General features: G+C 43.0%; 1 protein-coding gene across 2 annotated transcripts in view; it reads right to left on the minus strand.

The window, feature by feature from the left end:
• Positions 1 to 17,258, minus strand: part of PHYHIPL (phytanoyl-CoA 2-hydroxylase interacting protein like) — a 38,051-nt gene extending 20,793 nt beyond the window's left edge. Inside the window, exon 1 of one of the 2 annotated variants that reach the window (XM_084210066.1) lies at positions 17,060 to 17,258. In XM_084210066.1, the coding sequence (XP_084066192.1) occupies positions 17,060 to 17,255 (196 nt within the window). In that variant the 5' untranslated portion in view covers positions 17,256 to 17,258. Of the gene's footprint in view, positions 1 to 8,365; positions 8,484 to 17,059 lie in introns of those variants that run through there. The other variant, XM_084210065.1, reaches the window with a different exon arrangement.
• Between the last annotated feature and the right edge of the window lie 251 nt (positions 17,259 to 17,509).

Consider the following 17,509-nt stretch of genomic DNA (forward strand, 5'->3'; position numbering starts at 1 on the left):
ATATAAATCTATCTTATAAAAAAAGACAGATTAAATCCAGACAAAGTGCAGAAAAACTCCAAATGAGATGCCTATCTGTATGAAATAAGCTAGAACACACACACCAAAGACTAGGAAAATACAGCACTTGTAAAAGCTTAATCATGCCGTATTATGAATGCAAATTGGTTTCTACACAAAGTCTTACTGAAGCCAATAGAACTGGTCAGGAAAGAAATTTATGAGATGTTTCAGATCATTGCAAACTGAAGAATTCTCCTAACAAGAGTGCATGGATATACAAAGGTTAATACTGCAATTCCTTCAACTGTTCTTCTCCTAGAACTGCCAGCTGGGAATGACTTTCCCCAATATTGAAGAAATCAATTACAGACTCCACTCTGCTTGGAACTAAGAGTTCAATGCTGATAATACTTTTTGTCACTCTGCAGGAATGAAAGAGCAACACCAAACTAGTTTTAAGGCTTCCCATTCTTGGCAGCAGCTACACCTGTCAAGACTCAGAGAAACACTTGTTAGCTTATGAAAACAGTACAGCTAATCATTGCTTTTGGAAACATCCATGCAAAACACCTTGTTCATTCAAGCAGAAATCAAACAAGAACACTCTGAGAACAATAAAACAAAACTGACTAATGATTCAACTACAAACACCACTGTGAAAACTGATTCAGTTACAAACGCTACAATGAATTCTAAGCAAATCTTCTGTGCTGAAGGAAAATATTTCAAGGTCAAATAAAGAATGCTCCACTGTGGAACAAACCCTAGTGAAGAAATCACACTAAGGGATCCTGGAGCAGAGTTTTCTTTAGTTTCAACTCCTTAAACACTGTCTTTGTTCGTACTTTTTTATAGCAGTGACATATTTTATACACATATCCTGTACTGGAAGGGTTAGCACCGTTTCTCCAGATATGTTTACAAATTTTTGAAGAAAGTGGTCTGCAAGAAAAATGCTGAAAAATTCTGTCAAAGAAGACAGTTTAAGCCTGTGTTCAGCCAGTATTAAATATAGCCTTCAGGTCACAAAAAGCACAAAAGGCCACACATGCTGGCAGAACAGAAGATGTACCTACTGTCCTGAGTGGTCTAAGAAAAACTCAGACTTGGGAGGATTTTAAAGATTACCTCCTCAGGTAGGGTGGAAGATAACACCACTATTTCAGCAGCACAAGGGGACTGAAAACTATCTTATTCAGAATAGGCAGAGCCTTCAAACCTGCTGTTTAGAAACCATGAACAATAAAAGATGCAGGAAATTACAAGGAATGGGTAAACAAGGAGATCTTTCTAGATTCTAGGGGAAAAAATGGAAAACTAATCAGGCAGAGAAGTCCCAGAATGAAAAACCAAGGTCTGGAAGACAGGTTGGAGACAAACACAACAATGCCTGACTAGAACCCATTCAAAAATCAGTGATGAAATACTAGAGAAATCTAAATAAGAATATGATAGAGTCTTTCCTCAACACACCTCACAGGACAGAAGGGATACTCTGCCTATTACAGAAACTATGGCTCTGGGACCAGGAATCTCACTGAGAAGCTGTTGGAAAGACTGAATTGGCCTTCGGGGTGTACTCTGACCCACATCATACAGGCAGAATGGCAGGAATTTGGAAGCATGAGCTCAGAACACTTCTCACAAGAGGTGGTAGAGCCACCAGATTAGTAGGCTCAGAAGAAAATTGCTAGTAGAATAGAAACATCTAGCCTAAGATGAAAGATGAAAGAGATGAATTAGATAGTAATGGCTTAACTCTTCCTCAATAAAAACAGCTTAGTCTTTGAGATTTGCAGAAGATATATGAAATTTTACTTGAGGGGTGGGCTCAGCTTCTTCTTCTAGGGGACTGCTTCTCAGATGCTGGAGGGGTTAGAATTTCTCTCCCTAAATGATTCCTTCTGCCACTGTACTCACTGAGAGCTACTGATCTGCAGGGCTGAAGCAGGGCTGGCAGAGGTGAGACTGACATATGGAAAAACAAGTAAGGAGCTCATGTGCCCACTGTGCTACCATAGAGCCTGTGGCTGGTTTCAGGCTTTGTGTCTTTGTGAGTGATCTAAAGAGAGGTCACATTTTTGTATTGCAGACAACATTAAACAGAAGGAGCTGCAAGCACAAGATGGCTTACAAGCATAGGCAGGAAGTGCTCCAGTGGATTCTGTTATAGAATAAATAAAAGAATGCATCTGGGATCTCTAATCTGAAGCAAACACAAAGAAGAAGGAACATACACAGGAGACAATGATGATTAAAATGCTTTAAGTATAAAATTGACTAGAAATTAACTACAAAAGCTATATTATGTGTTTGAGTTTCAACCCAGCAATATCAGCACTGGGAAAGAACAGTGATTCTGTTGGTGAATCTAGAATAATTACACATCAAGCATTTCAGTAGCTTTATAAAGGATCTCGTAGAGTTGCAGTAAAGAATAATTTAGTGAAAAGGAGAAGAAATAGAATGACAGGCAAAACATAAATAGTTTATAATACATAACTTGGTCATTGCCAGACAAAATAGCTCATAATCAATAATATAGGTTCTGCCAGACAAAATAGCTCATAATCAATAATATAGGTTCGGGCATCATAAAGCTCTAAAAAAAGATGAGAAGGAAGAAGGAACGAAAATAACCCCAAAAATTCATGAATATAAAGGAAGAATCTGGATGACTACATTTCTTGACACCAGGATGTTGAGTAGCCAGTTTCCAGCAAAGCATTGCTGCTTAGTGACATCATTACTTATGATATAACCCAAGACAGGATGAAGTACTTCCTGAAGTGGAAGCCATAGGCAAACCATTAGTTTTCTTTTCCACAACTCTAAAGATCATTCATGAAGACTTGTTGCTCAGCTCCATTTAGTATTTTTCTGTTCTAACAATGAGGAATATATGAACTCTTAGTCTCTAGCAAGAATCTAAAGCTAAAACATTAATTAGCATTTTTTGCAGCAAGAGAGCTCTTGAAGTGATGTACTACATTTTAACTCCTACCTGAAGCAGAATGATCATTTGTCACCAAAAAAAAAAAAAAAATCAAAAATCATAATGTTCAAGTTTAGCCAGGTTAGACATAATTTTATGGAAGAAATAAATTAGTGAATTTTTAACACCAAATTTGCAGCCAGGGAGATGAACAAACCAACAATAAGCATAACCCTGAATTTTGTGTCCTGTCAAAATATCACAAATACAAGCACTTCTCTATTATGCTGGATATAGAAAATAAAGATTCAGGACACTAAGAATTACTGTGAAATTTGGATCTCTCAGTCATACATGATGACATTTCAGAAATAGCAGTGACACTGCTCCATAATGCCAAAAAGGGGATTTGAAGATTGCATCCAGAGACTGGATGATGCCACTTTATCCCTTCTGTTTAAAAGGTGAATGTGTACACAATATGGCAATGTAAACCACAATTAATGAACTGCAGAAAAATATTTCTGAATCCTCCAATAAATCCAGCATGGTAATAAACTCCTGAAATAAATCAGAAAACATGAGACATGCTCCAATAATATGAGGAGCCAAAGATTCAAGCTGTTTACATGAACCAGAAATGACATCTTAGCTTATATGATGTAATGTTTTTATACAAGCCTGGTAGACTAAACAGTTGTGGTGGTGCCAAGTGTTTGGAAGGTGATGAAATTGATTGAAACTGGCCAAGACACCAGTTCCAGCTCTGATCCTGATTCCTAAATACTATCTTCAGATATATGAAGGCAAAGTGTAAAAGCACATTAGTGAGATTGTATAGCTGAAGCCATCAATGCTTAGAAATTACCAGAATGAAGCATACTTGAATAATCTTACATTGGACACTTTGTTTAGATTATGATATAGCCTTTAACTGCATGATTATGTACTAATTTTTCCACATAAATTCTGATTCATTCAGCATACATAATGAATAGTGCATACATAATGAACTATTTTTTTTGTAACAGCTAGTTGCTTTTGTTCAATGTGTAGTCCCAGGACTTATTTGCTACACATTATTCATATTCTTCTCTGAAGACAAAATTATGAATTTCATCATGGGTTTTTCCATGCACCTCATGGGTTTTCCAGGCTACTACAGCGTCTGTCTGATTAACAAACATTCATTAGTTTATTTTGAAAACATTGCTGTGAGGGGAAGCAGCAGTATGCTTCCATTTTACACATGGAAAACTAAGGCACAGGAAAATGACTTCATGTGCTTGATATTCTCTTCAAAGCCTTTTTTTTTTTAAAGTCCTACTCTCACAGAAGTGAGCAGCAGCCATTGACTCTAGGTACTCCATGGCACCCCTCTCTGCTGGCAAATGAACAAGGAGAATTTGTCTTCTTGGGGTCATGTGTGTGCACTGATACACATTGACCCTTCTCTGGCAGTCACACCAAAGCATGGCCTCTTCTGCCCTGTTCCTTGAACTTCTTCCTGCCCCTCTTCCTTCGTCTTCTCCAGCCACACTTCAAAAGTCCTGTTCTTCATTCCTAAGGCTGTCCTTTCAGTCCCAGTCTCTCTGCTCAGCAAGTCTTAGTTCCATTCCTATACTCCTGAGCTCTGTGGTCCAAACTTCCAAGTAACCCTGTCTTGAACTTCCTCATTCTTCAAATTAGTCTGGGCGAATATGCCCTCACTTTTTTTCCCCTCAGCTTTAATTCCCTGAGCATGCTGCCTGAACTTAGATTATCTTCTTGCTCCTTCATCTTCTTTTTCCATTCTGGGTTATTTTGTCGAATTCCCATTTAACCTAATCTCTATCTTGCAAGTCTTTCCTGTTCTTCCACCCTTGACCAGCCACTGCTGTCTGTTAGCACCTCCAGGGCCAGTTTTCTTGCCTCACTCCCTTGTCTGTGTGCCCCACGTTCCAGCATCCTCTTTGAAGGTTTGTTTCTGTGCTCCTTTCCTTTCTGCGTTTTGACAGGTGTCATTGGGATCGGTGTCTCCTGCTTTCCCTCTGTCTGTGCCAACGAAGGGCAGGGGAGTGAATGATGGTGTCACCACCCTCGGCCCGGTGGGACCCACAGGTACAGTGCACCATCGTCTGTAGGGGGAGCACAGCCGCAGAGGAGTTTCGGGACATTCAGCTGCTGACATCCAAGACTGTTCTACCAAGCCTGGGAAAAGCTTGCTTTTTCCCAAGACTTTCCGACATCAGCTATATTTCTATAGCATTGGCATGCTCGTGACACAAAAGACATCCATTCATCTACTCAAGGTTTAATCTCTAGGTAAAGCTAATACAAATTTTATAAAAAGGTCACCAGAATGTTCAGCACTGATTAAACATTCACTGCTGGCCTAAGCTTGCAGAAGTATGGCTACAATGTTCAAATATAGCAAAGAAAAATAACAAATGCTACACTTTTTCCTATACACAAAGTGAGTTCAAGAGAGTTCTGAGGAGCTGTGCGTCAGACTGAGCTGCGCTATTAGACCCATGTAAAAGAACAAGAGCAAATAAGGCAAGATGTCTTTGAAAATAACAGCTCATAACTGGCTTTATAATGTCACATTCACTTTCAACCAAATCTTATCAGGAGTTTTTATCTAAAAAAATTTCCAAAGTGCATATATTTCTTATCACTTATTTAACATTTGCAAGTTTTTTAATTGATTTGATTGGTCAAGAGAGATAGCAGTGCCTGAAAAAATAATACTGAGAGAAATCCAGAAAAAAAATCCAAAAAAGATGAACTGCCATGATATTATTAATTACTTACTCCAATTTCTAGATTTGTGGCTCCTGTATATACCTTCACAGAAGGTATAACCATGTTTGCTGAATATAAAACATCTCAATATTAATTCTCTCTTTTTAGAAAATAGGAAAATATTTTGCTATCTACATAAATTTTCCATTACTCCTTATGTTTCTACTGCAGCAGTTCTTGCAATTCCAACTAAGTGCATTGCAGAATTTGTCATCATTGGATGTATAATGTTATGGTTTCACTGGCTATCTTTACAATTACTACAGCTTAACACCAAGGAACATTTTCAGATTATGAAAATCTAGCATAATTATAACTTAGTATGTGTAATACATTGCTATTTATAACAAGACTTGGTTGAACCTCAATGATGCCAATCACCTTAAGAAAATCACCCTATTCAACAAAGATACCCTAAAATAAATTGCTACTATTTAAAATACAAATGTACCCATGTGCACACTCAGGGATCTAAACGTATGGCGGGTACATTGGTACACTTATCTCAAAGATGAAAGCCCTAACCTTTGCTTCCTTGTTTAGTGCTTCCATTAAAACAAGCTTTTTGATGCATAAGTGCCACCTGTAGGAAATAGTGGAGTATGCTCAAGAGCAGCCCTGTGCCAACTGAGGCACTGAGTTGTCTCCCTGCCATCCCCAATACAGGCACCTCCTGTGGAAATTCAGATATGTATTGAGGAACAGCCCTGGATGATGGCAGCTTGCTTGACAAAGGTTAGTTTGTAAAGCCACATCTACAGGAAAGTTGTTGTTTTCCAGTAAAGTCTAACCAAAAAGGAACTGAAACAAAAATACTACATTTTTCCATTTGCTGGTCTCTATGACATTAATCCATAGGAATCATGCAGTCCTTTTCTATTGTATGTTGATCCAAATAGAGTTTGTCGCGATTAACACAGATTACTTCACTACAATTACTTAGGGTACACAGATATGAAAGATTGCATAATTTATCTATTTTAAATTATATCTACTATTAATTAAAAGGAATATATGTGAAAAAGTGTTTTAACGAAAACCCCAGTGTAATCTCCACTACTAAACATAGTTCAGTTTCCTGTGGCAGTGAGTAAGGCATGAATGGATGGAAGTACATATATCTTAATTCCAACATTAGAAGAAAAAAAACCAAAGAATTTCTAATGTAACGATAAAAATAGTACTGATAAAAACCTGATACTGATAAAATATTATTTGAGACTTTTTAATGCCTCATCTTTCTTCCCCCCCCCCCCCCCAATATTACAAGAAAAAATAAGAGCTTACAAAAATTCAGGTTCTTAAATGGTCTGAGTCTTAAATGGTCTTAGAGTCTGCCTAGGTCAAAAAAGTGAAGTATTTAATCCCAATTTGTAAAAAATAAGAGAGAAAACTGGCCTGACTCCCTCTATAGCCATCAGCTTTAACAGTTATGCTCCAAAAATATGCTCACCACAAGGAAATAGTTTCATTAATTCAGCCGTAACAGTCACTGATACAGTATCCCGATTCCTTGGTACATTTACTAGGTAACGAATTCCACACCCAAAGCATATTTTGCATCCAAGAATGAAAACTTATTTTTAATAATTCGATGTGAAACGACAAGATAGAAATTATCTGATACATGAGAACAAATGATATGCCACTCTATGAAAAAATATTAGTTCATTGTTTCACAGCCAGGGAGTCTGTTTAGTTTTGTCAGTCACAGCTGGGTACAAACGACATGTCTCTCTTCTCCCCTACTCAGCCGTCAGCGTCGCTTCCAGCACGTACGCTTGTTTTGGCTGTCCCCCGTCACCACCTGACATTTACCTGCTTGCTTCAACACAGACAACCTTTAACACCCGCACCTGCTACTGTGAAACCAAACTTCGCCTGCCTGTCGGGGAACAGACGGGCGGCCGGACTGACAGTCGCTGTCCCCAGGGCACTGCGGTTTCCCGCGGCGGTGCGGGCGCCAAGCGCGGCGCGGCGGGAGCGCGGCTGGCCTCGGCGGGGCTCGGCGTGCCCGGGCCCGTCGGCGCGGTGCTGTCCGCGGTGCTGAACCGCTTCCCGCTCGGTCTCCCCCCGTGCCCCATCTTGCGATCCCCACGCTCATGGGGGCCCCGACTCATGGCTCTCACGAGGGACCGGCAACAAGTCTGGCCGCTTGCCCACGCCAGCCGGCACATCCGCCCGTCTACCTGAAGCACGGGAATCGCCCTGGATTACAAAGGACTTTGGAGACCGCGGGCAACAAAACGCCACCAGGGCCGCTACCCCATCCCTAGCTCCGGACTCTCCGTAGCTCGGGCTCTGGCTCCCATTGCTGCCTCTCCCCAGCGTCCATTCCTGGCAGGGGCAGGGTTGTGCATCAGGCTTGCCCGGGGTAATCGCGCCGCAACGCCAGGCACGGCTTAGGGAGCGGCGGTTTTCCCTCCCTTCCCTCCAGCAAGGTGCAACCTTCTCCTCTTCTTTTGTTCTCAATGGCAGGAGGGTGGCGGCAGCGGTGGGAGGGGTGGGGAACACTTGCACCTACAAATTCATGGGGGATAACAAAGGACCATACGACGCGCGGATTAATTTGCATTAGCATCCATGAGGGCAGCAGCATCTTACGTCTGCAGGGATTAGCCGCGCCGAGCCCGGGCTTACCGTCCCTATCGCAGAGCTGAATCGCCTCCAGGCTGAGGTTCTTGATCACCTCCTCGCAGGGGCTCGTGGGGCTGCTCATGGTGTGCGCCAGGCGCGGAGTCTCCATCGCGCCCCTCGCCGCTCCCTGCTTTCGCTTGGCCGGGGGCTGGGGCTGGGGCTGGCCGGCTCCGGTGCAGAGCCGCGCGGCAGCGCTTCCCGGCGCCGCCCGGCTCGGCTGCGAGCGCTCGGCGGAGGAGGCGGGCGAGGAGCGGATTTGTCACCGCAGCGAGCCGGGGAGGGGGCAGCAGCGAGGCGGGCGGCCGGCGCGCCCCGGGATCCGCGTTTAAAGGGGCCGCAGCCGGCGCCTCGGAGCCGTCCCTTCCCCCTCCGCTCCTTATGTAACAGCAGCCGCGCTTCCACGGGAAGCTCCCGGCGAGTCCAACCCCTCCGGGTCAGGCCCTGCGAACGGCCGGTTCGGCTTCCAGCCGGCCTACCTCGAGCACAGCTGCCCACCGCCGCGGCGTGGTTTGTTTCGAGGTTACTCCGTAACCCAACAGAGTCCCCCAAGGCAAAACCGTCCCCAAGCCACAGTTAACGACTTCCCGTTCCCGAAGTACACAGCCCACCATCACCACACTGTGAAATCACACCCAACTGCAAGGGCTCGGCCGTCCGCTCTGATCCTTCCTGATTATGCAAGAATTTGCAGCAAGAAATATTAGCCTTTCCAAATATTAGAAAGAAATATTTAGGTTTATCAATCTAAAACCTAGAAAAGCTGGCAGAAGGTAATTCATTGCAAGAGAGGGTATGGGAATGAGCCATTTCTTGCTATCTGCCCTGCACACTTCCCACCTGCCCTTTTTGTGGGAAGGAGAAATAATCCAGATGGTATTGGTGCCATTCCTATTGAGCTTTTTTGAAAAGTACTTATTTATCAGTTCCCTGCTTCAGGAAGAAGAACAGGGCCAGAAAAGGAGAAAATTTTAAAAGGAATAGGATAATAAATTAAACTTGTGTAGCACTGAGCCATCATCAGGTGTGACAGCTCAGCTCCCTGCCCACCACAGCCCTGCAGGCTGGACAAAGGAGCAGCCTCTGGGCCTGGGGCTGCAGGAGTGCACTGCTTTCTCCAGGTTATGGACCGACTGTGGGGTCAAGCTCACCGTGCAAGGATGGGATCACTGGTTTCCAGACAAAGTGGTTTGAGTCCATTTCCTACCACACATTACAACAAACATTCCTGGCACCAGTTTGTTGTTTCACCAAAATAAAATTGACACTGTTTAGCCATTGATAATGAGATTTCAACACTAGTTGCTTTGAGAAACAGCAGTTCACTGCATGCAGGCTCCCCCCAAGACTGAGGCTGTGATGTTTCTTGGTCAGCATTGCATTACAGCAAGTCCAGAGAGTCCCTAAAGCTCCCATTTCTCTTTCTGTAGTCCCAGGACCACCCAGTGTCCTCCCTCACTGATCTGGCACAGTAGCAAGCCCATGCACAGCTGGATATCTGTCATCCCACTAACAATGGACTTTGGGATCCTTCCATTTTCTTATGATGGTTTCCAGGGACACTAATCTCAGAAAATGAACTCTGGTGTTGCCTTTCATGAAGCCACGACCAAGTGCTGCAGCTTAGAAGCAAGGAATAGTTTTTAGGAACCTGGATTCCTCTGACACCTTCAAAAATCTGTAGTACATCCTGGGGAGAAAGAGCAATGCTGAGCACCCTTCTGGGACTGTGTACTCTTTACATCCCCCCACCCCTCATTCTTTCTTGTTCATCTTTTTGTTTTCCTCCCTGCTCTTTATTTCTTTGATGTTTTTCATCATGATAGAAAATGTATGCAGAGGGGTCAGGCAGAGGAGAAATGGAATGAGTGGGAAGAGAACCTAAAGGAAGAGAAAATGAAAAGGAAGTAATAACAGGAAGGGAGAGTGTGAGTCAATTGGGAGGTGGGAAGGGAGAGGAATATATGAATGAATGCACAGACAGAATGAGGACAAATTTAGAATCAGAAAGGGAAGAAATTAAAGTGGGTGAGACTGCATTCATCAGGTTTTAATTTTGTCTCTGACAAGCATTAATTCCCTGTGCTGAATCAAAACCTTTCTCCTTGATATTGCAACTGTTCTTAGCACACAGGCATCTCCTACGTAAGGCTGGAAAATTTCTTTCCCTGAAGATGGTGTATTCAGTCTCTCAGCCTTATGTTCCACATTCATTCCCTTCCACAATGTGGCAGACTCTTCAGCAGCTCACACAATCTTGTTACTTTGCTATAACATTATATAAAGTCCATTTGAAACAGACACTGTTCTTGAATACTGAGAGAATTCCCAATTTATTCTCTCTGCCTCTATTTTATACATCTTTCTCTCCTCTACTTCCTATTCTATGCAACTGAAATCGGGTTTTTATGAACGGATGGATTTTACATAGCTCTTTGAAAGCAGACAGCTTTGGAGATGTTCCCATTCCTCAGAGGCCTCTCATTTCTCAGCTACCTTGTAGCAATAACCCCTGTCTGAGCTCTATTTCTTTCTCCACACCATTACAATTTTTTTTTAAGAAAAGACTGATTAACTCTCCAAATACCAGCAGACATCAGTGTAAGTGTAGAGCAGAGAAACCTTTCCCATAGCTCTGCTTTTCTAAAGCTAGACCTGCCTGAGACAGTATTTTGCAGAGTCACACTTCAGGCTGCGTGCTTCCTTCAGCCTATCACCACTCCCATCACCTGGGCAAGGGATTAACATTTTTTTAAAGCTCAAATTCCTCCCAGATGTGATTCCATGCAATAACTTGGAAATGAATTTAATCCTAGGTATTTCAGTCTCAGAGCACACAATGCTCTCATGGTGGTTTTTTCACCTGAGAGAACTATACTCTGCTTGTCTTAACAAGGAATATCATTGTCTGAGCCACAAGTTATGTTTGTGCTAAAGGATGACAGTCTCAGCATATAATCAGAAAGCTTATTCTGTGACAGATTATCCCTGACAGTGTTTAGCAAAAAATGTCACATATCACAAATATGGGTCAACATTATGTAATGGAAAGTCTGCCAATGGCAGCACAACGATAGAGACAGCAGAGGGTCATGTGCTTAGAACTGCAAAAGCTTGCAAAGAATTTACCACAACAGCAACCTCTCAGACTTCCAACCTTTAGATAAACAGAATCTTACCAACTTCTGTAGTTCAACAACAGTGTATCTGTTATTACAGTAACCTCACATAAGGAGAGTAAAGCAGCATTTCCTAGCGTGATGCGCATACCCTGAAACGTGAGCTGTGACACACAGCTCTTGCCTGGCAAGGTTCAACAATCTCAGCTCTCCTGCCTCAGCCTGGCATTCAGAGTGCCCCAGGTAGGTCAGCAAGATCCTGCTGCAGGGTTACCACTCTACAGCAGAAAGGCAGAGAGGCTGCCAGCGAGCTGGAGAGGTGTGTGGCTTTCCTAAAAGGCACAACCTCTTTCATGTCATAAAAAACAAGGGGAAAAGAGATTCCTGTGTATTCCTTTCCTCCCCCATACACAATTAAAAAGTTCAGTCCCACCTGTGTTGCACTCTGTTTTGGGAAAACTGCTGAGCAATAGCAGCAGAGCGCAGCACAGAGCTGAGCAACCCCATTCTCACTATTTGAAAACTCTTTTGTATTTTATTGTAGCAGGTTTTTATCTGCAAGTTATAAAAGAAACCCCCTTTCTCAGACCTCAGCAAGACTCAGAGTTCCAGCGCTGCCTTCCCACTTGGGAATAAAAAACGGCTTGTGTTATTGCTCAGTGGACTGTGCAAGCAGAAGGCCAAAAGGCTACAGACATGGTTTTCAGGAAAGAAAAGCCAGGGAGGAATTAAAGAGAGCATTTTGGGGTTATTTTTCTCCTAATAATATGTCACTTTTGATGAGAAAAGCAAAATATTAAAGGAAAGAAAGAAGGATGAAAATCAGTATTGAGGATCAGTCCCAAAAGGTACACTGGCTAAACTCAGCAACTAATCCCTGAAGTTTCATGGAAATAAATTCTTTGCAATTTTGCAGTCATTCTCTGTCTTTAATAGACATATCAACTGTTTCAACTGTGCAGAGGCACACACTTGAAAAGGGATTGTATGCAAAATATTATTGAAACACCATAGAACCGAAGTAAAATCCACAACTGGTAACAGAAAGACAAAAAACCCACCCCAAAACTGAAGACCCTAAGTGAAAGCCATGACTCCATAGAGTTAATGTGCAGTGTAACACCTCATGCTGCTGAAACAGACTGGTGTATGACAATTTAGAGCACTGGGTACAGTATCTAACCAGGAACCTCTTTCTTTTTTCTCAGATAACAAAGCAAGAACCTCCACAAGTGCTCAAAGAATGAGGATGATGGCAGAGGTCCCCCTTTTACACTCTAGGAAAATCCAAGGCAGAGCAGCAGTGTTTGTTCTTAGCTCTAGAGTGAGTCTCTCTCTCTCCTTCTGCAAAGGTAGCACCCATGGCCAGGCACCCTGACACCAAGTCCTGCAGTGAGCCTCCAGCTCCCCTGGAAATGTCTCTGCCTGCTGTTTTCTCCTTTACTATTGTTGGAGATGCTGGGAAGCCCCACAACTTCTGGGAACCCTCCGGTGAGGTGCATACAGTGGCTCATATATCTCAAAATGTGTCTCCTTCCCTGTTCAGAGGGCTTCATTACAGCAACTGAATTCAGTTTATGCATTCAGGCTTCTCTTGCAAGGCCATAAAGCATACTTTGAAACACCAAGGTACAATTCTGAGGTAATCTTGTGCCAGAGAACCTACTCATGAATCTGGAAAAATGGCTTCAGTGTAGGCAAAACTAGTTTACAACTTGCAGAAAAAGATAATCAGTCCATGAAAAGGACAACCAAGGACATATAAGATGGAAATTGCCTAAAGCACAAGTGGCACGAATGGGATGCCCAGAGTCTGACTTTGCCAAGTCTCCCAATAAAGAAGTTAGAGGGTGGCAATTGCAGTTAATAGCAGCAGCTTCAGAGCAAACAAAAGGACATAGTACTGTTGTATTGTGTTCTTATATGTTTTAGTTGCATTAAGTTGTACTTTGGTTTATCTCAGTTCCCCCCTGTTGGAATGGTTCTGCCCCTGCTGCCTCCTCCCTTCTTTTAAATGTCAATCTCCCTACCCCCTCCCCCAGTAACCCAAAGGGGCTGAACCCTTCCCTAAACCCCTCCCTGGTGTCCTGTCCTTCGCTCAACAGCCCATCCCCTCCCTCTAGAAACTTGTACCAAGGGCATCGAGTGATAGGCTCAGGCACTGGGAACCCTCCCTTGGGTGGTCCCTATTGGACCCCCTATCTGCCCGTTTCCCTGATCCCCACGCCTTCCTGTATCCCCATTGGCAGGCAGGCAAACCCCTCCCTGGTTTACTCCCCTCTTTAAAACACCCTCCATGGTTCACGTGCCATTTTGGGGTTTTCAGCTGGTTGGGTTTCTTATTTTAGGGGTGTCGTTTGAGCTCTGGAATAAACCTGGACTTTGCCCCCAGCTGGAGTCCACTCTCCTTCTTCTACTTCCGTCATGCTAGTTTCTCGTCTGAAAGGTGAAGGCCTTTAGCCAGTCTCCCGACCTCCCGAGAATGAGAGAGTGTCCCTCGCTGCCTGCAGTGCCAGAGCAAGCCGGGGTGACTCTGAGCACACACTCGGAGAGGGACTGCGACAGTGGTGCTTCCTGCAATGAATGTTATGGTTGTAAGACGAAAGCACAATGCCAGTGCTTGTTCATTTAAGGGAAGGTTGGAAAAGTTCATGCAAAAGGAATCATTCAGAGTTACTAAAACCACAAGTGACTGAGCTGAGAGTGACTGAGCCCTAAGCTGAAAACCAATTGAGTCCAGGGAAAAGTTACTGAAGATTGTTATATGTGTTTGTCATGTCCTTCATCTTCGGTAAATACCCATTTTCAGCCCCTGCTAAAGAGACTGCACTATCCTGGCTCAGTCCTTAGTCTGACCCAGGACAATCACAGAAGTGCCCTGCTATCCGACCTTTCATTTCTTCCTACCCACTCCTGCCGAACCGTCCTCATTCATGAGGAAACTTCAGAGTATGGAGCCCTCTGTTGGTACCGGTTGGGTGTGCGAATCTCAACCTAATCTAAGCAATATAAACAATCTAAAGGGAATATTCCTCAGAACAAGAAAGATAGCCAGCAAATTACCCTTTTATTAATGCTATTGATGTTGCTGCTTTCTGAATTTCAGTTTTCTGATTATAACAGTCTGAATAAGCATCTAAGAAAGACCAATTCTTTTATATGCAAAAAAAAGTATTTCTAGTTCATAAAATTTATTTGTTCCTTAATGGGCATAAAATGCTGCTAATGCTTAGCATTATTACTTATTAATTTCATTTTAAGTTTAGCCTCCCTTTATGAGATCCAGAGTAACCTTAGAGAACAATCTGAACCTCTCTCCTCTGTAATCAGTGTTCCAACTTTTGTAACCACTTTCACATTTAATTAATGCCTTATCCTCCAGACATTGGACCATATCTTGACCTTTAAAGGATACTACTCTCTGCTTATCCTTGACAATGCTGACTGCTATTCAGATTTAGTTTCTGTTTACAGTTCAGTGGCCAGCTTTGATACCTTTTAAGTGAATTTTAGCCCTGGCTGACTTATTTCAGTAATTTCCTTAAGATATAATGTGGCACAGCATCAAATGTCTTTGTAAAGTGTTGATGGTGTTCTGTCCTCTGCTAATCTTCTGGCTTCATTGTAAAAGATGTGGAGGATAAACATTCTAATTGGCCTGCCTTGGTTTGCTGCAGTACACCTGGGCCATATCAGAGTCTCATTACACTATTCACCTCCATGTAAATACATTGCCCCCTTCAGCTTCACTATTTATAGTATTTGTTTCAATTTGGAGCCATGCCCATAGGACAATAGTTTCCATAGTTACTCTTAATTCAGTTTTTAAAGACTTCTGGCATGCTGACACTTTATTAGTCTCCTGATACTTCCTCAATTCTCTGTGGGGTTTTTTAGCAACTAGCTGTTCCATCAGTTCTTTAAATATCTGAAGGGACACCTCAGATGCATTTCTTCAAGTGATGATATTTCATTATGTATTTCTTAGTTATTTTTCCCCAGCAGTTCATAATTACATCAATGATTTCTTAAGCAAGCCATTATTTAAAGTTTAATCTCCTTCCCAATAAACTTCATGGCAAAAGCCCAATTAGTCTTAGGGAGAATAAGAACTGGTCTCAAAATTTATCTCCTTGTTACAAATTATTAAAATTAATATTTTCTTGGTCAAGTAATTCTGTGTTATTGTGCCTTCAAGACTTATAACACAGTCTTTACCTATCATTTCTAACCTTTTAGCAGCTGTTTCAGTGTATCCTCATGCTGTCCCTGTTTCTCTCCTGTGTATTAAACTTGGAATAAAAAACCCTGTTTTGGTGACCCTCCAGTTTTCTGTTTCTAGCACAGTTCACATTTTGGTTTTAGTTATTTAAGTAGCCCACAGTGACCCAATCTCTCTTCAGTGTTTCCCATTTTCATTGGAACAAGACATTTCTGCTGGCTTTTCATTACAGTATCCTCTCATGTTCCCCCTACTACCCTTCCCCTTTCCACAAAACCTTTTCTGAAACTCTCTCAACTGATCCTGTGAATGAGATTTTTCTCATAATACTACACCCTTTCACTGGATAACCAAAACCCTTCACATAGCCAAGAAGAATGTACATTAATAAAGATAATGAAGAAAGTGTAAGTGATTAGTTCCTCAGTGTCATCTCATTTTCCTATAACTGTGGAGCTATAAGCATTTTGCATAAGCACAGAAGATGGAATCTAGGTTGATGTCACTGCTTTTGTACCATCACAATCTGCTGTGACTGAGGTGATGTGGCAACACTGGACTGACACCATTGCTTCATCCCCCACTGCTACCATGAATACAGTCAGTTAACCACTGAGGAAACACCAGGAAGATTGTGTTAAATCAGTGAGAGCAGAAACACCAAGGCATGCCCTCTCCTTAGCTCAGAGACTGGATGAGTAGTGAGACTAATCTTTAATTTCTTTCATTTGATTCAGCCACTTACTACAAGCTCTGATACTGTTTTTCAAATCTAAGATTATTTATATACATGTTTTGCATTGACCCAGGCTGGATGCCAGATGCCCACCAAAGCTGCTCTGTCACTGCCCTCCTCAGCTGGACAGGACACAGAAAATAAACAGAAAAGCTTGTGGCTCAGTAGAAGGGCAGGGAGGGATCACTCAGCAGTGACTGTCATGGGCAAAATGGAATTGACTTACAGAAATGAATTGAATTTACTACCAACCAAAACCAGAGTGAGATAATGAGAAGTAAAAAAAATCTTAAAAACACCTTCCCCCACCCCACCCTACCCTCATTTTGGGCTGCACCTCCTCCCCAACCAGTGGTTAGGGAGATTGGGAATGGGGGTTACAGGCAGTTCATAACAGATTGCTTCTGCTGCTGCTCAGGGAGAAGAGTCTTCCCCCTGCTGCAGCATGGGGTCCCTGTCACAGGAGACACAGACTTCTCCACAGACTTTTCCAGTGTGAGTCCTTCCCACGGGCTACAGTTCTCCATGAACTGCTCCCAAGTGGGCACTGTCCCATGCAGTGCCTCAGGAGCAGTCTGCTCCAGCATGGGCCCCCCATGGGGTCACAATCCCTGCCAACAAACCTGCTCCAGCGTGGGCTCCTCTCTTCGCAGGTCTGCAAGTCCCTCCCAGGAACCTGCTCCAGCATGGGCTTGCCACAGATTCACAGTGTTCTTTGGGGCATCCCACTGCTCTGGCATGGCTCTCCATGAGCTGCAGGCTGGTCTCTACTTCCCTGAGGATTTCCATGGGCTTCTGGGGGACAACCTGTCTTGCCATGGTCTGCACACGAGCTGTACACGAATCTGCTCTGGCACCTGGAGCACCTCCTGCCCCTCTCCTCCTGACCTTGGTGTCTGCAGAGTGTTTCTCTCACATATTCTCAGTCCTCCCTTCCCTATCTGCAATTATTTCTGCACAGTAACTTTTTTTTTCCCTTCTTAAATATGTTATCACAGACGCATTACTGCAATTTCTGGTTGGCCTGGCCTTGGCCAGCAGTGGGTCTGTCTTGGAGTTGGCTGACTTTGGCA

The sequence above is a fragment of the Fringilla coelebs genome, assembly GCF_963513975.1.
Source record: "Fringilla coelebs genome assembly, chromosome: 8".
NCBI lineage: Eukaryota > Metazoa > Chordata > Aves > Passeriformes > Fringillidae > Fringilla > Fringilla coelebs.